Source organism: Eptesicus fuscus, chromosome 16 (genome assembly GCF_027574615.1).
Source record: "Eptesicus fuscus isolate TK198812 chromosome 16, DD_ASM_mEF_20220401, whole genome shotgun sequence".
Taxonomy (NCBI): Eukaryota; Metazoa; Chordata; class Mammalia; order Chiroptera; family Vespertilionidae; genus Eptesicus; species Eptesicus fuscus.
In genome coordinates this window covers 15,985,039-16,010,738 of record NC_072488.1, presented here as the reverse complement: position 1 = coordinate 16,010,738, position 25,700 = coordinate 15,985,039, and the positions used below count along the sequence as shown (strand labels likewise).

The following is a 25,700-nucleotide window of genomic DNA, read 5'->3' as shown; positions in this document are numbered from 1 at the left end:
ACTGCAATTATACCACAGAGAAGCTTGATCGATAGATGACAAAGAGCCCAACAATTGACCCAGAGCAGAAGGAAAAAGTACGCTGCCTACTTTTAATAGGAGATGCATGACCTTCAGAATGCAAAAACGAAAGCTACTGCTTAGAACAAGTGGCTAAGTGTGTGACTTTGGCTGAGTAGCACAGTGACTTAACGTGTCTGCGTATGATTCTACTAATCTGGCTGGCAAAGTGAAATTACTCTTAAATGAGGTGCTGTGTTTCTGTCACTACAACTGGAGCAAAGTGGTCACAATTAGATTGATTGTATACATCTAGGTATGGGAAGTCATTTATTATTTTTACTACCAATCTAGATAAATGCATTTATATTGAAGAGCAATCACTTGCCAATTTGGTAAGTCGCATTCCATTAGCAAATTCATGAATCAGGGCTGTGTTTATATCACCACTTAGCTATGTAAGGTAAAGTTCAGGATCTGCTCTTGGGTTATAATATCCATCAGTATGTGGAAATGAGAGCATGAATGGAACCTTCATAGACAACTATAAAATGTATGCCAGATGGGAAAATTAAAACCAAATGCACTTTCTGACCAACACAGACTACAAAATATTATCAAATAAGCAATTAATGAAAAAATCTTTTCTTCTCCCCAAAGATCAACATCTCACTGTTCCACTGATAGACGCTCTTGGGATCGGCATGAGGCTCAGGGTCTGGGGCCACCTGCACCAGGTGCAGCTCATGCTGCCTGGTGCTGAGTCCAAAGCTTTGAAATGGAGAGTGTTTTTGCCAGGCCTACCTATACCACACTTTCTAAAGTACCTAAGTGTCTTCCCAGAATTGCAAGAATAGGCCAACATTTTTAACAGACCCAGAAGGTCTGGCGTGTTCTACTCCTCATCTTGCAGCAAATCTTTCCTGGATCTCGGTCCTTCAGCCACACTGTCCTTTCAGCGGCTGGAACATGACCGCCTCTTTCTACAAGCCCTCTGCATATGCTGCTTCCTTTATCCAAAATGTTCTCCCTCCCATCGCCTTCCCCAATTAAAAATTAACTCAAGAATTTTCCTGGAGGCAACTCATTGTAGCACAGGCTCTTAGAGCGTTGCAGAACCATCCCTTTCTAGCACTTGTATCAGCTGTGCATTTGCACTGATTTATGAGATATCTGGGTGGGTGCCCATCTCCCCATCTCCCCCACTGTATAGGAAGTTTCATGAAAAAGGCACTTTTTTTTTTTGGACCCTTGATGTACCCTGGCACTCAGTACAACTCTGAGCATATATAGTAAGTTGTCCAGCATTTGTGAAAGAAAGGATAGAAGGAATGAATGAAAGAAAAGTTCAGAGTTTGGCATGGAATGCAAAAGAGTTCAACTTTTAAGGAAAAGATCATATGGAAGACAGAAACACCACGGAAAGCCACAAAAGGAGACAGTTAGTGAGAGCACGTGTAATTAGAACTGAAGCAAGTATATCAGATCCCCCTTGGTGCCTGACGCAGGCACTATTTATTAAATACTTAAATGAATAAATGTATTATAAAAGGGACATGAGCGATAATCATCAAGATTTCCCTTTCTGCGTCTGCTACTTCTGCTTCAAGTTTGTGTTTGTATGTTTCCTAATTCTATGTGGTCTCTGACAGCTTCTTCTTATGCCTTTTCTCACTTTTTAAGTATTTTGCTTTCTACCATTCTCCCTGTGGTGATTATTTTATTTAGTTTTGGTTATTTAACACATCAGGTAACAATGTGTTTCCACCAGAATTATTTGTTGCATGTAAAAATCCCACATTCCTCATGCCAACTCACTTCCTTACTTTCTCCATGGTTAAAACTTACTTAGAACTTTTCTTTGAAGTTGTCTTAGAATAATATTTTGTTACATTTCATATGTGTGTGTGTGTGTATTTATTTATATTTTATTTTGAAAGAGGGCTCATTTGGCATTACACTACTCTGTCAGAAAATGGGCCAGACAGATGAGATAAAACTATATGATAAGAACTCTGTGGTACCTACCGAGACACTGCCCATTCCAGCCTCGGAACCCTTCAGTGCAGGGAACACACTGGTAAGATCCAGGAGAATTCACGCACTGCTCATCTGGACAAGTACTTGGACTCAAACACTCATCAATATCTGAAAAATCAAAAAGCTAGGTCACAGACGTTTTATGAGGATACTTCAGCAAACACTTTTGTGACAAAGGGGGGAAATGCATGTCCTATTTGGTGGGGAAAACAACCAGCTAAGTGACACAAGGTCTATAAACACACAGCGATAATGCATGGCCAAGTACACCTTGAACGAAATATTTACAGGAAGTCTTTGGACCCATTTCTCCAACTGGCAGGGCCTGAACTCCCTAGTGTAGGAGCTCGCAACTTCTCTGGGGCAACTTTCTGGACACCAAACCTTTTAAGCAAGTGTGCAGTTTGCCAGAAAAAAAAGACAGAGAATAGGGATGAGCAGGAGGAAGCCATACAGGGTGGGGCAAAAGTAGGTTTACAGTTTTCCATGTGGAAAATGATACCATAATGCACACAAGAATAAACTCTGTGTTTCAAATACTCCCAACTGTACACCTACTTTTGCCCCACCCTGTATATCCACCCACCTACAAGTCGGCTCTACAGACACTTGACACTCTGGGGAAATCCTCACTTTGGCCTCATGGGCCCCAAAACATCCTAGGTTGAATAATTTAAAACCTTTCATATGCTAGGAATTCCTTGGAAGTAGAAAAAAAAAACACTAGACGAGAATGAACTCATCACATACTTTCAAGATTTCCCATCAAACATGGTGATAAGATCATATGGTAGTATTTTCTGGTAAAAATACACCTTCCTTTTCACATTCGCAGCTAACTGAAGTTACTGATCATTGTTCTCTTCCATGTGAGGAGAACACCTTAAATACGGTTGGGACTGTGGCAGAGACAACGACTCCAACAGCTTGAGGCATTTTTAAGAATAGTTAAAATGGGGGAAGAAAGTAGGATATATTTAAAGTAAGTGTTTTTTCTGGAGTTGGATTTTTTAAATTTCAGTGAGTGGATTTAATGTCTAAGTGTCTCAGTGTAAAATGTACGTAAGACCTCTAATCATACTTCAACTATAGACATATCTCAGGACATGAGCTGAAAAGTGAAAGAAATACATGATGGATACACAGAATAGGCATGGGCATTTGACGTCTTCCTTCTGGTAAATTCTTTAAAATGATCTCCCATTGCATACCCCTGGATGTGTGTAAAAAAAAAATGCTTAAAGTAAAAGAGTTGAAGACGATAGTAACAGAATCAACACCAGGCCAGCACTGTAATTATTTTTCCTATCGGTAAAAAATTCTTGCCAATAGACAATGACACACAGTGGTGTTGTGTGTGTGTGTGTGTGTGTGTGTTTTTTTTTTTAGGTCAGATGTTCTGGAACTTCTTGTTCTACAAAAAGATGATGCCTGCCAGTTTCACTTTCCAAACAGCATGACATTATTCTCTGGATGGGATGTTTTTTTAAACCGAACTACAAATGCTAAGTCAGAGAAGGTCACTGAGGTGGGCTGGTCCGATAAATAAGGTGCAACGCTGAGCAACACCAGATAACATCCCTGAGTTTCCTGCTGCCCTCACCGGCTCTCTTGTCCCCTCACCTCTGAATTAGGGACCACCTGACGGGGAATATCTTAGCGGAATAAAGTAAGGACGCATGAGATAATGTCTGTAAACTACAATAGGCTCCTTGGAGACTGGCGCTGTTTGAAAGCAGCCTTGTCAGGGACAGCTGAGAAAACCTTCCCTGAGCCAGGAGCCCGGGGACCTTTGGTTCGGGTCCATGACAAAATTAGAAAACAGCCATGTTCTCTGGCTCCTTCTTCCTCTCAAGCCTTTTCATGGGGAGAGAATTACATGGTTTTTTTTTTACACAGGGAACTCTGGTAATATTTCTGTTAAACAATCTGCATACATTGACTATTACTGAAAGTCTCCTGTTTCCCGTGGACTTACAACATTTCTTTCTACTCCTTTCCACTTTCCATCCTGATGCTACAGTTATTATTTCAATGTCTTATCTTCTCATTCTGAGACTGTACGTAGAACATAAAGATCCATATTTGACCTCCTTGGGGAGTGCTGCTTTGCACATAAGTGCTTACCAAATACCTACACACACACACACACACACACACACCCTTTTTTTTTTAAGTACTCCCACAACTAGAAATGTACTGAGAAGATCTACACAAAAAGAAAAGGCATCAGGGAAGGGCAAAGTTTAAGAACAAATGCTTCCTCAGAACTAGTAAGGTGACCGGCACCACAGAAGATCCTACAACACCATTTCTATGCTCAGCAACCCTGAAAAAAGTCAACTTCTCAGCTGCCATGTTACAGATGAAGAAGGAACTTTCAAAGGGGCCAAGTTACTGGCTCCCAAGCAGACAGTCATGACCTGTGGGGGTCGTGGATTGATGGCACGGCTCCTCTCTCTCTGGTGTCCACCCCGCCTCTCCGAGCGGAGAGAGAGAGTTCCCGGGAAGAGGAGAGTGGGGACACGTCACACCTGCACTCCACCATGTCCCTCGGCCCTCGGGGGACAGTTCACGGCTCTGTTCCCATTCGAGTTGACCAGAGATCCGGTAACGTACACTGTTCCCACTTGTCTCTTGATTAGAACCGAAGGGGCCAAGGCAAGAGGCCAGCAGGAGGCAGGCGCAGGCTGCCAAAAACTGTCTCATTAGCTCTCCCTCCAGGCCTGGGCCGCTGGAACTGTGAAGAAAACCAACCTGCAGACGCCAAGGGACAGCTGAGAGCAGCCCACCCCGACCAGCCCACCTCCTTCCCTCCCTCCGGACGCCCAGCCATGTTAGAAAAGAGGCTGATCTTCGGGCAGCCGGGCAGGGAACCCCAGGGCCCCAGCAGCACCCCCACAGCTGGGCTCCTCAAACACTAGCTCAGAGACCCCTGCACCTTCACCCTCATGTTTCCATGGCAGGATCTAAGCCGAAGTTCAATGCAATTTTCTTTTTCTTTTTTTTTAACGACTTTGTCTGTTTTGGGGATCAGGGTAATGCTGTTTTCTTCATGAAAATAATTAAAGGGAAAAGTAGCATCATGGTTTTAAAAAGAACCTGTGTGCAATTTGGACCCAAACATGAGAATGTGAAATTGTTCATCATTTTGACCACGCTACAAAAACTTTTCAGCCCTGACCGGTTTGGCTCAGTGGATAGAGCATCGGCCTGCGGACTCAAGGGTCCCAGGTTCGATTCCGATCAAGGGCATGTACCTTGGTTGTGGGCACATGCCCAGTAGGGAGTGTGCAGGAGGCAGCTGATCGATGCTTCTCTCTCATCGATGTTTCTAACTCTCTTTCCCTCTCCCTTCTTCTCTGTAAAAAAAAAAAAACAATAAAATATATATTTTTAAAAACCACAAAACTTTTCAGCCCCATCTGATTTGGCTCAGTGGATAGAGTATTGGCCTGTGGACTGAAGGGTCCCAGGTTTGATTCCAGTCAAGGGCACATGCCTGGGTTGCGGGCTCAATCTCCAGTGGGGGCATACAGGAGGCAGCCGATCAATGATTCTCTCTTATCATTGATGTTTCTATCTCTCTCTCTGTCTCTCTTCCTATCTGAAATAAATAAAAATATTAAAATAAATAAAATAAATCATGTCCCTCTTTAGAAAAAATAAATAAAAACTTTTCAAAACATTTTTGTAAGGAGAGCCAATTTCTGGCTGGGGTCCTTAATAAAGGCATTTTTATTTGGTACTGTTGGAATCTGACCTGCAGTGGGTCAGACAGAGCTTCTGTGGGGAGTCTACAAGCAAGTCCCAAAATCTACGTGAAAGAAACAAGTTGGAGACAAAGGAATGTATCCAGATGAAAAGGTCGAGAACAAAAAAAATCAAAGGTGGTTACACCTGCACCATGTCCTCACATGAAGGACCCAGACACTGTAATTAAGTCTGGGTTTGTACTAACTCTGCAATAATTGTTCTAACGTGATCTCACTTGAAATACCAGCGAAGGAAGATACTGAAGTGGGTAAGAAAGAGCATAAAGATAGAAAATAATCCAGACAGAGCCACGGAAGTGAGGCAAAGAGGCTGTGAATCCAGAAGGCGGGAGGCGCTGAGACGAGCTGGTGGCATGCACAGACTGGCAGAGGGAAATACCACTGGCCTCCGCCCAGCCCTGCGCTGCACAGTCAGGCTGACTCAGCACTCAGCAGTGGCGCAGCCGCCCCGCCTCGCAGCACACTCACCCTCGCAGTGTCCTCCGGGGGTCATGCGGTACCCGCTGTCACAGTACTTGCACCGGAAGGCCCCCACGGTATTGATGCAGTGGCCTTCCCCACACACATCCGGCCGCAGGCACTCATCAACATCTATGGAAAGCAGAAAACAGTGTGAGGTTTATTTCCCAAAATATAACTTCAAACCTCTCCCTGTTTAGTTTGAGGTTAAGAATGAAATAACTGATTCCTGCTATCACCTGAGTGGTTTTGATTTGTGTGGGATCCAAAAGAAACATGTAACCCCTCTGGTCTTTGTACACACTTGACACTCTTTGTTGAAAGGGGTCAGAGAAATAATCCTATATAATAACAGCCTAATATGCTAAGTGTCCGACCATTCATTTGACCAGTTGCTATGATGCACACTGACCACCAGGGGGCAGACTCTCAGACTGGTAGGTTAGCTTGCTGCTGGGGTCCGGCAGATCGGGACTGGGCGAGACAGGGGCAGACATGCCCTGGAGCCCTCCTGTGGTCCCGATTGTGCATCGGTGGGGTCCCTCGGCCTGGCCTGCACCCTCTCACAATCTGGGACCCCCTCGGGGGATTGTCAGAGAGCCAGTTTCTGCCCGATCCCCACAGGCCAGGCCGAGGGACCCCACTGGTGCATGAATCCATGCACCGGGCCTCTAGTATTCTAGTAACTATGTATGGTGCTGGCTAGGTACTCGAATTACAGGGGAAATCATTTCGAAAGTTACACAAGTGTCTCTTAATGCCTAGGCTATACACCTAAAACTAACAACGAATGTCAACTGTCATTTAAAAAAAAAAATTTAAATGCAAAAAAAAGGATTGGAGGAAAAGAATTCAATTTTAATATCTTTCAGCATCTAGCAGATTGCTATGTCACAGCAGGTGTTGTCTGATGAAGCAGTGAACGGATGGGATCTTAGGGGAGGCATAAAGGCAGACTTGGGAACTGAGGCACAGGAAGCACTGCCATTACCTATGCAGCTAGTACCCTCCTCACTGGCCATAAATCCTGCTGGGCAAATACACAAGAAACTTCCCTCAGTGTTCTCACAGCGTCCCTGGGAGCAGAGGTGTTGGGCCTGCGTGCACTCGTCAACATCTGTTAAGAGAATGACGGATCAAAGGATTAGTCAACTGGAGCATGGCATTCTCCGGCTCCTCGTTCGTGAAACGCCAGCCGACTCCCTGTGTCCCACAAGCCTTCATCGCTGAGGACCAGGAGACATGACTGTTCTCCTTAAACACTTGAAAGGCTGTGACTGGGAAGAGGGAATACGCACTGTGCACATTGCTTCAATAGCTAAAACTACAACCGTGACACTGGTGTTCCAAAGAGACAGGTTTCAGGTCAACATAGAAGGACCTGCCGGATACCTGGACTCATCTAAGCTCTGCAATTCGCTGAGCTACTCCCAGGCCGGGACGGCAGGGACAGGCCCAGTGGCGTGAAAGGGACTCTCCCACGCTACACACAGGTAGAGCATGATGGCCCTTTCAGCTTCATACTTTATGGCTCTAGTAACACACACAGTGTATGCAGATGAAAGGGAAATAACCATAGTGTGAACAGGCGGATGTCCTCTTATCCCCTCATACTTATACAAAACCAAATAGCAAAAAGTCACAAATCTTGTCTGACAGCATTTAGCATATTAAAGTAGTATTAATTAGCTTTATGCCTCTGTTGCTTTTATTCACTTTATAACCCTTAGTTTCTAAAAACTATAGTGTTAATAACCTACCACCATCCCAGCTCTTTCTGAGACACATTTCTCCAGAGAGGCATACTCAATAACTTTGTGTCGGCATTTGCTGATTTTCAATTTAGAAATCCCTGTTAGAAACCAGATTTTATGCAATTAGAGAATATAATTCTTTATTGCAGTGTATGTTAATATTAACTTGATTTTGCTAAATAGATGTTTGTAGCTCGCTGTTTCTAGAACTCTTTATTTTATATATTTTACCTGAAAAACTTTTGGAAATCACTTCACCTTTAATTGTATTATACTTGGCAAAGTAGGCAGAGTTGAACCAAGAGGTAACAGCTCCCCAAGAAAACCTCTTTTTGAGCATCCTTAGCTCAGGGATAAGAACTTTATGATGTTAAACACAGTAACATTTTCCTTTGATAATTACAGAAAAATGCTCTTACTGTGCAAATATTTGCTGCTGAATAATTTCGCCTATGAAAGTGTCTCTTACCAATGCATTTCCTCTGCTGCTCACTGAACTTATAGCCTTCGAAGCAGATGCAGGTGTACCTCACCGGCAGGTTAATGCAGTGTCCTGCTCCACAGATGTCGGGGTTCACAGAACATTCATTGATTTCTTTAAAAATAAGTAAAATATTGGGAGGAGAAACAGAAATAAAGATTTCATTGCTACGGGTAAACCATCACTTTGTGTTTCCTGATGAGCTTATTGCCAGGTATGCACTTAAAAGACAAAAGGTGACCACTTCTAAAATCAAGTATAAATTCATTTGACTACTTTATTAATTGTTCTATTAGGCCCACCCAAGGTCATCAATAATTCCTAATGAAATAATTTCTAGATGAACTGGAGTGCGTGGACACTCAGAAAGAGCCATGTTGGAAGTTGTGAAATAATAAATTCTTCCTAACTTCTAAGATGGCCTATCAGTGACTTTCCATCCACCCAAATTCATTTCTGAATCATCATGTGATCTGTCCTGATAAGAAATATATGGTAACGTTGCATTTGTTAGGAGGCCAAATTCAAGTTCCAACTATGTCCAACCTCCTCCAAAATTTCTCATTAATTCTCAAGAAAGATGTACCCCTTCTAATCAAAAGCAAAACTTCTGGGTGTAACTTTACTCTTAATTTGTCAATTCCAACATGAGCATATTTTATTTAAATAGATAAAGTAGAATCTCCTTCCAAATCTTCTCTGCTAAATTCCTCCCTTACTCTTCCACGGATTCCTGCTTGAGACTTGCTTCTTCTATAAAGCCCGAGCAGATTAACCCTGAGTTCTCACTCCACTCACAGACAGATGCTGTGCTAGACACAGGGTCATAGGAGTCCATGGTAGGGGGAGATCAGAAAAAGGAGCTTCATTACCAAAAGGACCTAAGGACTCAAAGGTGGCCTTCTGAGATGACATACCTCCCTAAAAATAGTCTGCTTTCAATGACCTTTGGAAGGAGGTAGAATGGTTCAGTGGGAGTGGGGCAGTGGTCAGAAGTCCAGTCTTGGAGACAGTCTGGGTACAAATCTTGCTGTCCTTTCTTAGCTCTGTCACAGGGGGGGCAAACTACTCAAAAATTCTATGCCTCACTTTTCTACACGTGTAACATGGGAATAATCAGAGCGCCAACTTCCGGCTCTCAGGTTCAAAGGAGATAACGTCAACAATGCATGGAGACCAATGCCTGGCACATGTTCTATGATCGGTAAAAGATAGCCATTATCGTCATTATCACTGTTGCTCCTGTGGAAGTCACATAAGAATATACAACCAAGAAACAGCACATTTAAAACAACAGCTGTTTGTTCACTGTCATCGCACAGTAAGCAATGCTTGAAACACATGCTGCCGTGGAAGAGCCCAAGGGGCCCAGAGTAAGATGGGCGCCTCGAGCATGGCTGCCTAATGCCCCGCCCTGTTAGAGGGTCTATAATTCAAACGAGAAGAAGAGGTCACCAATAACGCACCATGCACTCTGCAGAAGGAGGATGTAAAAACCAGTGCCTTAACCATTTGTACGCCATAAGCGTCTATGTAAGTCTATAGATGCAAGCAGCAGACCTTTTTTCATTAAATTCAAAATATCGTGGCAGTTAACTGGTTAACAAAGGTTCACCATGGAAATGACCTACATGAGGTTGAGGTTGCTCTCCAAAACCCCACTACAGTCTTCCTATTTCATCAAGTGCTATTCGCTGTGCTGTGACTTTAAGACACCAGACACAAGTCCCTTGAAAAGTTGGTAGACTTTAAAAGAAGGCATATGAATACAGAGCTGCAGTGTTTTACCCAAAAGCACTTGGAGGTAAGGGACAACCACACACTTACAAATTACTGATATCTTCAGGGAGCCTGCTTATGCTAACTCACTTTCAGAAGAATAGTTTTTACACTCAGTATAATATAAAATTATATAAAACAGAAAATAATTTGAAAGGCTAAAAACATGGATGCTTAACATGATTCCTTAAACTTAAGTGATGGGCAATTATGCCAAAAAATAAATTAAGATACATATATAGCATAGATTATTATATAGTCAGTAAATGATAGGAAAATGTTTACTTGTTATAAAATATACTTGGGAGCAAATTTTAATATAGATATCACCTAAATTACAAAATACACAGAAAAGAAGATTTTAAGGAAATAAATCCAGTGTCAGGATTATGGGGATTGGTGATTTTTTCTTTATATTTTTCTGTATTTTTCAAAACTTCTACATTGAGTTTATGTAATTTGATATTCAGAAAGGTCTTCAATTTAAAAGTTATTTCTATGTTCATTTCTATGTGTGATAAAAATCTGAAGGTGAAAGGCAGTGCTCTCCAGGTTATACTCCTAGACCCTCAGGTAAGAATTCTCTTCTCTGTTGATAGGAATTCTTTAGTAGAATAGTGTCAAAAGCACGTCTCTGACTATCTAATCCATGTTGAAGTTAGATGCCTTCTTTGAAAATTATTGCTATTTATACTTCTCCGTTTTCTTTGTAATTACTGATCTTTATACTCTTTGCTCCCATTTTCTTAAGACAGAAAAGACATATTTATCACATTTGCAAAAAGAAAAAAATAGAAGACAAGTTGATAATGAGGGACAAAAATTCAAAACAAAACAGACTACAAATACCTAGATTTTCATGAAATGCTTAATCAGTGCTCACTCTCCATCTCTCTCTCTCTATCTCACACACACACACACACACACACACACACACACTAATTTGTTGATTACCAAATATTTGCCACTTTTCAAGCATATCAGAATGGAATTTTTACATGTGTGAAAACAAGTCTTTAAAAATACGTGATGCTTAATTCACACCAGATACATTCCTATACCAGTTTGACAACATACTAAGCTTCTTCTTAAGTCAGCTCTAAGAAATGAGAAATTCTTAAGAATTATAACTCCTTAATCTTAGGAAATGAAATGAATAACAGCCTTTCCTTCCAATCTAGTATTTTGAATAGAAGCTGTACGGTTGAAGTTATATTCATGAGACATGTTTGAGGAACTTTAGCTGATTACGCCATAGATTAGTAAGTATATCAAGCTGAAGCTTGAAAATGCTGGTCCCCTTGGGAGGGCCCTAACTTAGGTAAGAAAATGTTCCTCTGACACCACTAGAGGGAACTAAGAGACACATCACAGGAGCGAAGGGACATTTACGAAAACACACGTGATTTCTACACTGTTTGTCCCACTTTTCAACAAGTCATTAGTTGAACTCCACCCTTCTCGTAGAAAGAAGAGTCGTAACACCTCCCAAACACTTCTGTCTGCTTTCTCTTCACTAGTCATCAAAAGTTAATCAGCACCATTTTTTAAGGGAAAAGTAAATTACTAGTACTCCTATCTTAAAACTTAAGCAAAACATGTCTCCTCTCACCGCCTCCTACACGTTCCCTCCTTTTTTATTAACTTCTCATTCTCTGGCACATATGCTACACAGCAAGGCGAGTCCTGAGGGTACTGTCTTAAAGGATAAGGAAAGCTTCCTGCTTTTTCCATGTTTTTTTAGGGAAAAGACATTGACCTTCTCATTTTTTGAAGAGGTCACTCAGACATAGGTATGTGAACCTCTTCCCAGAGAATGGATCAGTTTATGTCAAAACATGTATTCCTGCCCAGTCAGCGTGGTTCAGTGGTTGAACATCGACCTATAATAGGAGGTCACCGTGCAATTCCTGGTCAGGGCATGTGCCAGTTGCAGCTCTAGCCCCAGAAGGGAGCGTGCAGGAGGTAGCCCATCAATGATTCTCTCTCATCATTGATGTTTCTATCTCTCTCCCTCTCCCTTCCTCTCTAAAATCAATAAAAATATATTTAAGTTTAAACACACACACACACACACAAAAACACACACATACATTTCGTGGATTAGACTGTGTCGACATAACCCTGGAGATATAGCCAAGCCTCATAGAGGAAGCACTGGTCTCAGTGGAACTCTCGAAAGTGGGGATGTCTTGTCTCCCTCAGCATGTTCCACTTCCCAGAGAGACCATCAAGAGACCGCTCCCCCTGGACCCTTCCGTGTGTCCTTCATATCCCATCCCATCCCCTGGTGTTCTCAGAACCACCCTCCCCTTCCCTACTCTACCTGCCCCTGAAACAATTCCACCTTCACTGGATCAAGGACCCTTCTTCTGTTTATGTTTTCGCTAGAGTCCACTGAGAATTTGGTAAAAGAGCCACAACAAGACGCCAGTGGAAAACCAAACACTCATCTATCCCAGCAACAAGGCCAACGGTGGATTTAAGAGTTTGGTATCTCTGTTATATTTTCTAGAATCAAACGAAAAAGACAGCTTTTGGAAAAAATCTGAAATTGAGTATGCTGATTTTAGACTTTTTCCCACCTCATCATGTGATTACTCAAAGTAAATAAATAAATAGACCCTGGAAATATCAAACCACGATGATTTTACATGAAAAAGAGAGTTCCTTTTCCATCAGTACGCATGGTTTACGGAGGCTGTAATGACGCTGGTGATACGCGTCAGGGACAAACGGTCTCTTTAAAGGGGTCGGTTATGAGATCTGGAAAAGGTCTGATGAGCAAACAGTTTTTAGAATGTTTGGGCTATGAGAATTACAAAGGTTTCCGCAAAGGCAGTCATGATGTCAAAGAACAGTTTCTGGCTGGTCTGCCAGGGCTATGGAGAAAGTTGGGGATGAGCAGGAGGGAGCATCAAATGTTAACTCTTGGAAAGGTTTACAAAATGCCCTGGCCTCCTAACTGCCACACAATGAGCATAAATGGTCCCACAACAATTGAAACAGATGTTTCCACTTTGCAAATATTTGCCAGAGAAATAAAGGTTTCATTTCCCAACCTATCCTTGGGCTGTTAGGACACTACCCTAAATCAAGACTTTATATGCTGAAATGTATAATTTATTTGGACACAGCGTGCCAATAATGTTGCAAGCCACCAACTCAGCTATTAAGAGTGGAAAATACCACCCTTATTTCCTGCAAATACGTGGCTCACTTTATAATCATTGCATGTCAAGGGGTGTCTGACAAAATCTGAAATGTCTACTTCCAACCTCACCATCATAAAGATATCATCACTAGGCAATGTGGAACTCATTTTTACTTAGTTTAGACTCATTATTATTCTATCCCTTTCTTCAACTTATGAGAGCAACTAATGGTGACAAATAACACCAACCTCTCCTGTGTTTTAGGGAGAAAAATCATTGCATAATATTTCCTAAGAGAACAGATCAATCACATCATTCCCTCAATTTATATGTTTGGCTTTCATATCAAACCAATGCAAACATCTATATTTTGATTTAAATTAAATTTGATACAAAACAGCCTTCCGGTTCTACTGTAGATTACTGATTATAGTGTAGTTTCAAAGTTGCAAACGATTTAATTTAAAGACTGTCTGTAATGCCCTCATGGACTGTTTTAGATTCTTTTACTATAGGAAGGGGGAGTACCTACAAATGTCGCATGAAAATGAAATTCGATGTTAACTTATTTCCTGGAAGGAAATATTTGGCTTCCAACATGTGATAGCAGATGTTAACCCTGTGTTCCTGCCAAACTCAAATTAATCTCTGTTAACATCGTCATATAGCACATTGTTTTCAATCGGCTCTGTAGTTCCGTTGAAGCTAAGTGACTTCAATGTTATTCCTCACACAGCTGCATTGAAATGACAACACTGCATTTATCCAGCCAAACTGACCCTCTACAAAGCTAGCTGCAAGAGGTCTGTCCACTGACCTCTGTTAAAAAGACACAAATTGAAGTCTATAGAAATACATCATATTTTTAAAAAAACTCGTGAATTACATTGTCACACTGCAATTTTTCTTTTCAACACCGAGGTTAACAATGAGAAGATGCTTGCTGACCAAGACAGTGTATGACAAGTTTGTATGTATTGCGAGGCATAGCAGTGAGAATAACTTTGAGATGGGTTTAATGAAATGGGTAGACACATAAATAACCTCAGAATGGACAGCCACTATTTTTTATTCGGACAGTCGCTATTTTCCCCATTGTCACTTAAAAACATCACTATCGTTTCATGGTATCACTCTAGAAATACTTACAAAAGCGAACATCTGTATACCACTTTACTTAGTACTAAGAGCAACTGCCATGAGTAACTGAGGGGAAGGCCGTGGCTCTAGCGCAGGAGGGCCTCTAGGGTCCCAACAGAGATGAACATGAGCTACGAAGTCCATGACATGACTGCACTCGTTAACCTGTCGACAGGTGCTTCTAGAAAATTCTGTCTAGCCTGCTTGCTTGATTCAAATAGCTAAGAGAAATTACATTCACATTTTTGAGAAAATGGCTGAAAGTTTTTGGTTATTTTAAACACATAAAAATTGTATATATTTTATATAACTGGATAATGATATACAACTGCACATATGTACACAACTGTATACTTGTTTTTAACATGAAGTTATATATATATATATATTTAAGGTGTACAATTTGCTGTTTTGATATTTGTGTACATTGTGAAATAATCACCACAATCCAGCTAATTAACATATCTATCAAGCACATTTCTATCTGAAAAATGATGCAGCTAATGTTTCTGAGGAAAGAAATATTTTAAAGGAAGCTGCAAACTCCTCTATTACACACTGTCACACACTGCCAGTCTCATCCTTAATTGACACTGACATAATGCATCTGGATGGCTCTACAGCACCCCAAACCTCTTGGATCCTACCACAAAAATAAACACTGCTAATATCTGGGTCATTTTCCCAGCATTTTCTCAACTATTATGTCTTTTTAATGTAACTGGTATAATACTCTATATCTTTCATTTTTTATATACTTCATGTTATATTTAACAATTTATTGTGACCATTTTCTGCTAAATCTTAATAAATGTCTTTAAAAAATACTATATTTGATGGTAGCATTATGTTCCAATGTATAGATATAACATCTATTTCCCTAAAGTTAAATGTTTAAGTTATTTCTATTTTTTCTCTATCCATTATACATGGTGCTTTAGTAAGTACCCATTTATATAGACCACTAGAGATCTGGACCCCTCAGGGGATGTCTGACTGCCGAGGGGAATTAGGCCTAAGCCGGCAGGCAGACATCCCTCTCATAGTCCAGGGCTCTTGCAGTCCGGGACCCCTCGCTCCTTACCACCTGCCTGCAGCAGAGGTGGGAGAGGCTCCCACCACAACTGCTATGGTTGCCAGCCATGAGCCTGGCTTCTGGCTGAGCAGCGCTCCCCCTGTGGAAGCACACTGACCACCAGGGAACAGCTCCTGCTTTGACCGTCTGCCCCCTGGTGTTCAGTGTGCGTCATAGCAACCGGTCGGTCAGCCATTCGGTCCATTTGCATATTAGCCTTTTATTATATAGGATTATCAGTGTTGGAGGGGACATGATTTCCTCACACTAGATATCTTACTATTGGATTACTGAGTCAAAAGTTCTGAATATTTTTAAAGTTCTTATTTGTGCTTTTCTGAAAAGCTGAACCAGTTTACATTCCTTCTAGCAATGTGAGAGCTTCAATTTCACTCTAGAAGAATTAAGTCCTAATGTGATAAGAATAAAGAATTATTTTAATTTGCATTTCTTTGATTACTAGTAAAGTTGACATTTCCTAGCATATGTTTCTTAGTATTGTTTTTCTCTATGAATTATTCTATGATTTCCTCCTTTTTCTTCTTTTTTATTAAGTAAAGTTAGTTTATTTTACTTACAGCTCTTCCAATATAAACTGAATATAAATGCTGATACTGAGAAACATGAGGAAGAGTTACTAAAAGATGTCAGAGCATCGTGCCTTCTAATCCATCCTCCATGAACTTCTTAGGTAGTGCCATGAATTTGGCCACAAAACCTTCCAAGTGATAAATGGCTTTCCTACCCAGCTGTAGATGGTGTTCATAGTAAGCTGCCATCTGGGGCCCTTCTCCCTCCAGCTGTCCATCACAGTTATGCAAAAGTTCCGAGAGAGGCCCTGCTTTATTATTTCAGGAGGAATACAAGGAGCTAAAAGCTCACAGAGTCTTTCAGGAACTTCAAGGAGCCTTTGTGGGGTCTGCTGACTGACAACAGCACTAGCAGTCTCCCTCAGATACATCTCCCCATCTGTTTCTGGGACTTCGTGACCTGGAGCAAAAGGATATCACTGCACTCTGCAGCCTGACACATACATAGGGCTTTTCTGAGCCTTCCGCAGGACTTTTCTCCCAGCCAGCGGTGCAGGAAGATCCAGACTTTCCTCCCTGCGCACGGTAGATACCACATGGCAAAGGCAGGGAGCAGGCACGCAAACAGCCAGATACCTACTATGAGCAGGTGCTATGACTTCAGATGTAGAATTGCAACACGAGGTCAATCTGCAGGTGGACATATACTTGCCCATGGTTCTACGCAAGGCATGTTTGTCAACCCCTGCCAATCAAACCACTTTAGTCTCCTTGAGAGTTTGTTTCAAGTTGCTGTGATTGTGCCACTGTTTTCAACAGCCGAATTGCTACCCTGTCACTCTTTCCAGCATCCCTGGGATTAACTACAAGGTGGTAGTTGCTTGCAATAGTGCTAATTTCAATTTTCTTTTTAGATGGAGCTGTGATGGTCTGATGTGCAATTCTCCATTTTTCTACTCCAACACCATAGAGTTCACATACAACACACATTAATTGTTGTCTTTATATCAGCACCTCATGGTCCATACACAGACAGATGAGGGAAGTCACCACGTTGCACCAGGTTGTGCAGCTAGGCCATCTGCTCCTTGGGATAGTCCAGCCGTCCCAGTGAGCAGGGCGAGTTTGTCCACCCAGGGGCTCACGTCAGCTGGAGTTCGCGGCCATGTGCTTCAGGTCCCGCAAGCCCTGCACTGCCTCAGTTTTATATTGTGTGTTTTTATTATTCTCCAACATTAAGGATATTAGCTTTTAAGCTGCTGATTTGTTTCATATTATGATACATTATATATATTCTTATAATTTGTCACTAATGATTAAAATAATGTTTATTATAAAGACTTCTAAAAATATGTAAGAATCTATTGAAGGACATGAGAATTATCCATGATCTTTCTAACTGGTGATAGTTGAACACTTCCATGTGCTTTCTGCCTCTTTTTCTATTTGTAATCATTTAAAAAATAAAATTGGGCCTGGCCAGCATGGCTTAGTGGTTGGGCGTCGACCTATGAACCAGGAGGTCGCGGTTCAATTCCCAGTCAGGGCACATGCCCGGGTTGCAGGCTTGATCCCCAGTGGGGGGTGTGCAGGAGGCAACTGATCAATGATTCTATCTCATCATTGATGTTTCTATCTCTCTCTCCCTCTCCCTTCCTCTCTGAAATAAGTAAAAAAATATATTAAGATAAATAAATAAATAAATAAATAAATAAATAAATAAATAAAATTGGAATCATTATATTGTATTCTGTATTTCTTAATATCTTGCCATAACTACCTCCTTATGACATTAAGCATTCTTTTAAGACATTACTTCCATAGCTGTGTGATATTCCACTGCCTATGTGCCATCATTTAAACATATGCCTCCTTCTAAATAATATTCAGTTTATTTCCTGATCTTGCTACTACGACTAACCTGCCATAAGCAATCTCACGTATTTGACACAGTTTTTTTTTAATTATTTATTTTTATTTTTCTCTCTTTATTGAGTAAGGTATTACATATGTGTCCTTATCCCCCCAGTGACACAGTTTTGATGCTCTATTTAAAATGAAGCTCACCCCCATGGCTTCCCCCCCCCCCCCCCCGGGCTGCGTCACACAGCAGACACTGCGCCTACCTGTTACTTGAGTAGGTGCGATCACTTGGCTGGCACTTGAGGTAGAAGCTTCAGGGGCCACTTCCACGGGCACAGGAGGTGATGTTTTTTCAATCACTACTGCACCAGGACGGAGGGGATCGAAAGCACATTAGAGCCCGTGAGATGCACTGACATGCCATTTCAAAATGCAAGCAGAGTTTAGTCTAATGACATCCCGCGGTAGCCCTTAGATCGTAAGAACTGTCATAGGTTCCTAAAGCTCAAGGTATGAACCTATAGGTTTCAACATTTAGCAAGAATATCTGGGGATAATTCAGAAGCCAAGAAAAACGACCTGTCATCAAATGATGACCCTCGATCATATCCTAATAATACTTTTATTTTACCTTTATAATACTTGCAATACCATTATAATACTAACATATAAGTGTATTGATATACTTAAGTGTATAATTCTAATGATTTATTAAACTCTAAAATCAAAGACACAGAACATTCTTATCTTACTCTACTATTGAGAGTGCTGTTACAAACAGCACAGGTGAACAAAGGCTACCTGGGAACTGTGGGTGCAGGTGAATAGTGGAAATGCCTGGAGAGAGCTGGGGCTGACCAGGCTCAAGTTTGGTTTTCTCTTGATCCAATGAAGGTATTTCCTGCATGGTTGAATTAGAAAGACAAAAAGAGAACTGAAAGTAGGAATTATTTTTCATTTGCACTTATACCTATTTTTATTTAATTAATTCTACTCTTACAAAGGCACCAAAGGTTATAGGACATTAGACAAAAACCTGTGCAATTGTATGATTTTTTTTTTTAATGAACTATCACTGTGCCACTATATGGCAAGCTGCTGAGTGTCTCCTGCTGTGCTACCCCATGCACACGCTCTCACCCGTCTTCGAGGGCCCAGAGCAAAGGGTCCCTTCAGACGTTGGAAACCAATGCCTTGGCTCAGGGGCCCACACTTGGCCTGGAACAGAACAAACCCTGAAGGAGAACTAAACCATCGCCTCATTCACATGTGGCTCTGCCCCAGATTAGATAATGGCTAAAGCAGATGTGTCATAACAAAACACACAATACTAAAATGTGTTATGCTGGTCAGTCATTATGGCCGCCCTTAACCTCACATCTACTAGTAATGACTAGGCACCTCCATCTCTCCCAGGAAGGGCAGTCCAGCAGAGAAACAGAAAGGCAGAGCCTGGGAGGAGCGCCCCAGGCTTCCTGTGTCCAGTTGCCCACTCCTGTCCCCTGGACCACAAGCAAAGAAAGAAAGAGACTCATGATCAGTTCTAGCTCCAGCTCCTTAGGACTCTTGCAGACAGAACCTGGGGCTAGTTAAGCATCTGTGACCTCGTCCATACATGTGGGGCCAGGGCACTCCTATCATGGCTTCATTAAAAGTATTCATCAGGTTACTCGGTCACTGTTACCCTACATAGTCCCTCCCCCCCTTTATTATTTTATAATTACACTAGAGGCCCGGTGCATGAAATTCGTACACTGCGGGGGGTGGGGGGGAAGATCCCTCAGCCCGGCCTGCACCCTCTTGCAGTCTGGGACCCCTTGGGGGATGTCTGACTGCTGGCTTAGGCCAGATCCATCCCTCTCGCAATCTGGGATCCCTCGCTCCTTACCCGCCTGCTCGCTCCTTACCACTGGCTCACTGCTCCTTAGCGGCAGGCTCCTTACCACTTGGCTGGCTGCTCCTTAGCACTGCCACGAAGGCGGGAGAGGCTCCCGCCCCTGCTGCTGTGCTCGCCAGCCATGGTGGAGCCAGAAGCTCGCTCAGCCATGAGCCCAGCTTCTGGCTCCCTCTGTGGGAGCACCATGACCACCAGGGGGCAGCTCCTGTGTTGAGCGTCTGTCCCTGGTGGTCAGTGCACATCATAGTGACCAGTTGCTCCAGTTGTTCTACTGTAAGGATCACTTAGGCTTTTATTATATAGATACTCATTTTATTTACTGTTCACCTTACTCACAACTTTCATTTTACAATAACTTGGAGGTATTTTTTTTTTAAATAGAGAGACCTAAATCTTCTCTTGAAATTATCTTTCCTTTTGCTTTTATAACGTCACTCCTAATTCTCCTTCTACTTTGCCACTTTGTTCTCATCCTCTTTCAATACAGTTGATATTCAGTATTATTTTATACCGTTTCAGGGGTACTGCATAGTGGTGAGACATTATTACATTCTCCCTCCCTTGCTTTAATTTGTCATCCTCTAGAAAGCTTACTCCCTGGGCCTCCATGTCCCTTTCAGTCTGTCTCCTAGTTTTAATTACCCCTTTCCTACTTTTTATAAAATAGACATCTTGCCTGAGTATCCCATCAAAGATCCAATTGTGTAGGCACGATTCTTTATAGGGTAACTCCATTTAGGTATTCCACAAATCCCTTGAGTCCACCCCTTTCAAAACCATCCATATGTCATCTCAACTTCATTTCTGTCAATGCCACAATCATTAATCTACCAGGTTTAAAGTCACTTTTTAGTCCTCCCTCTTTCATTTCTCATCCCAACCTCTGCCCATTTGCACTATTCCTTCTATTGTCCATCCTTTTCCAGATCCGTGGCCCTCACTACCCCAAGTCTGGATTCACTCTCTGATTCTCAGTTTATTCTAATATTTACTCCAGCTTCCTCTTTCTCCCTATCTCAGTCAATCCTGCTGTGATTTATCTTCTAAAAATACTGAGCACTTATTACTTTTCCCCACTTCTTAAGAACACAGACTAGCTTTCTATTACCTATTTAATCTGACCTCAGTCAGTCTCAATTGCACCCCAATCCCTGCAGCCCATGGTCAATGCCAGCAAGAAGACCATCAATCCACTCCCGCAGCTAACAAACAGAATTCTCCATATCGGCCTGGGCAGCAGCATTCCTCATCAATGTCACCTCACCAATGGATAGATGGGGTCCAGCTGAGGAGCAGAGTACTTCCCCACTGATGACAACTGCAGGCTGGTATCCCAAGTTTCTCTTTCTAACCCGTCTCTCCTGCTCCCCTCACTGACCTCTTGCTGTCCCAGCCACACCTTTGCACATATAACTTCCCACCCCGGACCACCCTGCTTTCTCTTCATCAATCTTCAATATCATGAGGCCTCTGCCAGGAGTTAAGACCACAAGGACTCTGGCTGCATTTTTCCCACTGCCGCTTCTCCAAATTAATTGCAGTAAGAGTAGACAAGAAAATGTTCAGGCCCTCTTTCAGATTCCTAATGAAAGGTGTAGCATGAACTCCACCATAAACAGAGAAGAACAAGCCCGAGATAAGACGAGGCTGTGAGGGAGCTGGCCGGTCCACTCCCACCCTGAAGGATTCCTCCCTCACATCAACCAGAACCAAATTCAAAATCAACAGAACTGCAAACTACCGTACGTCACTGAACTTCAGGAGATGCTAACCAACAGCTGCAAATGTTCGTGCAAAATATGCGTATTTGTTGTGCTTCTTCTGGGGGTTAATATAACATGACATTCTTCCTTGTTGGGTGCTATCACTCAAAAATCACCTTTTTCCCCCCTGGATTCTTTCAGCACATATGCTACTCTATCCCATGTTCATAAGGTAAAGATTTTTAAAACTATAATAATTGATATATGTATTTGCCCGATCTAAATTTGAATACTTACTGCAGTCTTGTCAACTAAATAACTATAAATGTATAAACATTTAATAATTACCTCATTGTCATGTTATTATAGAGAATCAAAACAAGATTTAGACATGGAACAATATGCCTTAAGTAGGACTTAGTTCCAGAAAATTTATATATTTCCTACTAATAAATTTCACAATTTATAGCCCCATTTTATGCCCAAAACGAACAGGTTTATAAAAAATTCTCTCAAATTTCTAATCAATGTTCTAGGAATGGTTGTAACTTTCAAGGGTAAGATCTGTTCTTACTCTAACAAATTCAAACATGCATGTTAAATTTTTTTTTGTTTGCTTTTAAAATGGAGTTTGTTTTTTAATTTTAAAAATTTTTTTATTGATTAAGGTATTACATATGTGTCCTTATTCCCCCATTATGTGTGAAATTTTAATCAAATTAAAAAGTGCATCACTCAGTACATATGCGCCATAAGAATATACAATTACATAAACCCGCCAGAAGCTTTCTTTCCGTAGATGGTCCAGGCCATAAGTTGACTCTGAATTCTGTGTTTAGCCCTGGTTCCTATTAGTCCCGTCATTTTCTCCCCCTGTAATTTAAGTTCCATGAAGAAAATAAGTTTTGTCTGGTTTTTCACTCGATTGTTTTCCTAGCATTCAGAATACTGTTAGCCATATAGTAGGTGCTCACTAAATACTTCTTGAATGAATGAATGCCATTTCCTTCAACCAAATGATGAATATACATGCTACTGTATTGAAGCTTTAAAAACCCATACATATTCCAAAAGGAAACCATTGTGAAGTTAAAGAAACAAAAAGAGAGACTTGTAAACAATGAATAAATTACCTTCTCAGGGGGTGCAGTTGCCACTAAAACCAGAAAAGAAAGGAGGACATTAGTAACATTTAAAATAATCTACTACATAGTATTTTAAATTTTAAAGTGCAATGGAAGTTCAGTATGTCTCCAAAAGGATTAAGAATCAAACTAAGTCAAATGCAGAATTATGGTCGCTACTATTTTGGATATTACACACGCTGACAGGGGAAATTCCTCAATTACAGGAGGTGAAGTCAGGTCACAGATTCGATGAAGTTCTTTCCATGTCTCTCATTAACTAAAAATGTTAAAGGAGGTAACACTTTCTAGTACATCATTTTTATGCCTAATCTCAATTTTGTAGAACATTCCATATTTTAGAAAACAAACATTTCCTTTAATTGGTCATACTTATCCTTAATATTATATAATGTTTGAAATGCTTTCTGAGGTCAGTGTTAAGAAAAGAATGGCACTATTTCAATGAGACAAGAATAGGTGCTGCATTCTTGGTGCGTACTAATTCTTAATGAAGCTCTGTGAACATTTCCAGGAAGATATACTAATGAAATTTCGGGAAAAAATCACAAGCCAGTAAGATCCAATGACAGATTAGCATCAATATGGTGAACAAATTACATATTACACAATCATAAACATCACCATAGGGTGAGTGGTTATACCTTTGTATTTTGAAAGGCTTGCTTTTCATTAATCATTCCTTACGCCTTAGGTCAGTGGTCGGCAAACTCATTAGTCCACAGAGCCAAATATCAACAGTACGACGACTGAAATTTCTTTTGAGAGTCAGATTTTTTAAACTTAAACTTCTTCTAACGCCACTTCTTCAAAATAGACTCTCCCAGGCCGTGGTAGTTTGTGGAAGAGCCACACTCAAGGGGCCAAAGAGCCGCATGTGGCACGCGAGCCGCGGTTTGCCGACCACGGCCTTAGGTGAACATTCACCAACATTTTTCTCGTGAGTCAATGCCTCAGTGACATTAATATACAAGTTTGGTAGATGCATTAACTCCTCAAAGCAATCAGACACCAGGCTGCTAGCACTGCTGCAATATCCTTGTGATTGGAGAAACTCGGAACGAACATTCTGTCCTGCCTGATCCACCATTAAGGAAGTCTTGAGGCAGAGCCTGGACCAGAGCCCATTTTCTCCTGCTTACGCAGAGGATGAGGAGAGGCAAACACCTGGCCCTGACCCCCCAAATGTATAGGAGCAAACTGGCCAACACTGCCAACTCCAGGGGAGGTCCCACTGCTCTGCCTAACCAAGAAAGAAGTGCAGCAAGACAAGGAGTGGGATGAAAGCGGCTAGAACACATGGAGGGCCAGAGACCTGCACAAAAGACACCTCGACCAGGAAGGAGGCCTTGCCAAGCCCCCATGTCGTCACTAACCTATGGCACCTTCTCTCCTTACAAAATCCATAACTGATCACCCTGAATTCTGACCTAAGTCTCAAGTCAGAAAAGCGAAAACCAGCTTTATTAGAGCCAATATGTATTCAGACACGCCTAAGATTTGTTTTCCTTCTATGGGGGGTGAGACTTTTTGTAGTAACAGAGATATTCCAAGTATTAGCTATGCTGGTTTATATTGAAGGACAGAGATAGAGATGATCCTCTTTGTGAAAGCCAGGGAGATAGTCAGGGTCAGCTGTCCCTAGCCTCCCCCTGGAGTATAAGGCCTAAACCACTTCCCTGAATAAACACGCTCCCTGACACCATCACCTACTCTGTGCGTGACAACTGGCAAGTCGGGTCCCCACTCCAGGTCTCAGGTTTCCCAAAATGTAAATCAAAGGACTGCAGTAAGTAGTCTCCAAGATCCTTTCAATTGACCCTGTCCTTCCTCCCCTTAACCCGTTGGACTTTATTTCATGGAAGCTCCTTTGATGCTTTAACTTTAAGCCTGTGGATTCCACTTTTTAAAGTATGTAAATATTTATTAAACGACCCTCTAGACACAGAAACGAATTTGGGCTATTCCTTGAAGGATCTAAAGCACTCTCCAGGACTAAACACCAAGAGAAAGGGGCCCCAAACACAAGACCATGTCCTGAGATTACCTTGGAATATTGTTACCTGCTAGGTCCATATGACTCTAGAGCAGCGGTTCTCAATCAGGGGTCATTTTTCCCCCCACCCCCACTCCAGGGACATCTGGAAATGTTTGGACACCTTTTTGGCTGCAAGAACTAGAAGGGAGGTGCTACTAGCATCTCGAGGTCAGAGGCCAGGGCTGTTGCTAAACATCCTACAATGCACAGAGCAGCCCCCACATCAAAGAATTACCCACCCCCAATGTCAATAGTGCCAAGGCAGGAAACCCCTACTCTGGAAGGGTATAGACAGGGAAACCAAAGCAGACACCCGAGACAGACGGCTAGGTCCATGATCCATTTCCACTCTCACCTTCGGGCTCCGCCACTCCTGGCCCGTGTTCCCGGGAGAAAGTCAGGGCCTCCACTGGCTCTTCCTTGGCTGGGAGAGGTGGAGGATGAGTACTTTTAGCAACAGGTTGAGTGTTCTTTGGCTTGACAAATACAGGTCCTTTACCTACATGGTGATGGATTGGCCTGCGTCTATGAACGCCAGAAACCGTATAACCCATTCCACCAGGACAGATTTCCTTAAAAGCAGCTAGATTTGGGATGGGAAAATATTCCTTTTAAAAATCTAAAAGTGCAAACTGATACAGAGGAAAATATCATGATGAGTATCTCTTAATAAATCATCACTAATATAGTTACATTTAAAATCTTCAAAACCAGATGCAAAATGTTTGAATTTCTGTTAAACTTGCATATTTACAGAAAAAAACCCCAACCCTTCTTTTACTAAACATTTCTCCATCTATTAATTTCTTATCCTACACAATCAGGTTATATATATATATAGCACATAAGAGCATATATTTTATAT

The 25,700-nt window shown here is 41.7% G+C and overlaps 1 protein-coding gene and 1 pseudogene across 16 annotated transcripts in view; both read right to left on the bottom strand.

The window, feature by feature from the left end:
• Positions 1-25,700, bottom strand: part of LTBP1 (latent transforming growth factor beta binding protein 1) — a 349,094-nt gene that overhangs the window by 87,820 nt on the left and 235,574 nt on the right. For 3 of the 16 annotated variants that reach the window (XM_054727794.1, XM_054727797.1, XM_028140136.2), the window contains 8 exons: positions 25,191-25,418; positions 22,786-22,808; positions 18,854-18,953; positions 18,316-18,414; positions 8,499-8,624; positions 7,267-7,392; positions 6,285-6,407; positions 2,029-2,148 (listed from right to left, as the gene is read on the bottom strand). In XM_054727794.1, coding sequence (XP_054583769.1) covers positions 2,029-2,148; positions 6,285-6,407; positions 7,267-7,392; positions 8,499-8,624; positions 18,316-18,414; positions 18,854-18,953; positions 22,786-22,808; positions 25,191-25,418 — 945 coding nt within the window. The remainder of the gene's footprint in view (positions 1-2,028; positions 2,149-6,284; positions 6,408-7,266; positions 7,393-8,498; positions 8,625-18,315; positions 18,415-18,853; positions 18,954-22,785; positions 22,809-25,190; positions 25,419-25,700) is intronic. The other 13 variants (XM_054727795.1, XM_054727799.1, XM_054727801.1 and 10 more) reach the window with 6 other exon arrangements.
• Positions 16,307-18,117, bottom strand: LOC103305624 (replication factor C subunit 3-like; annotated as a pseudogene).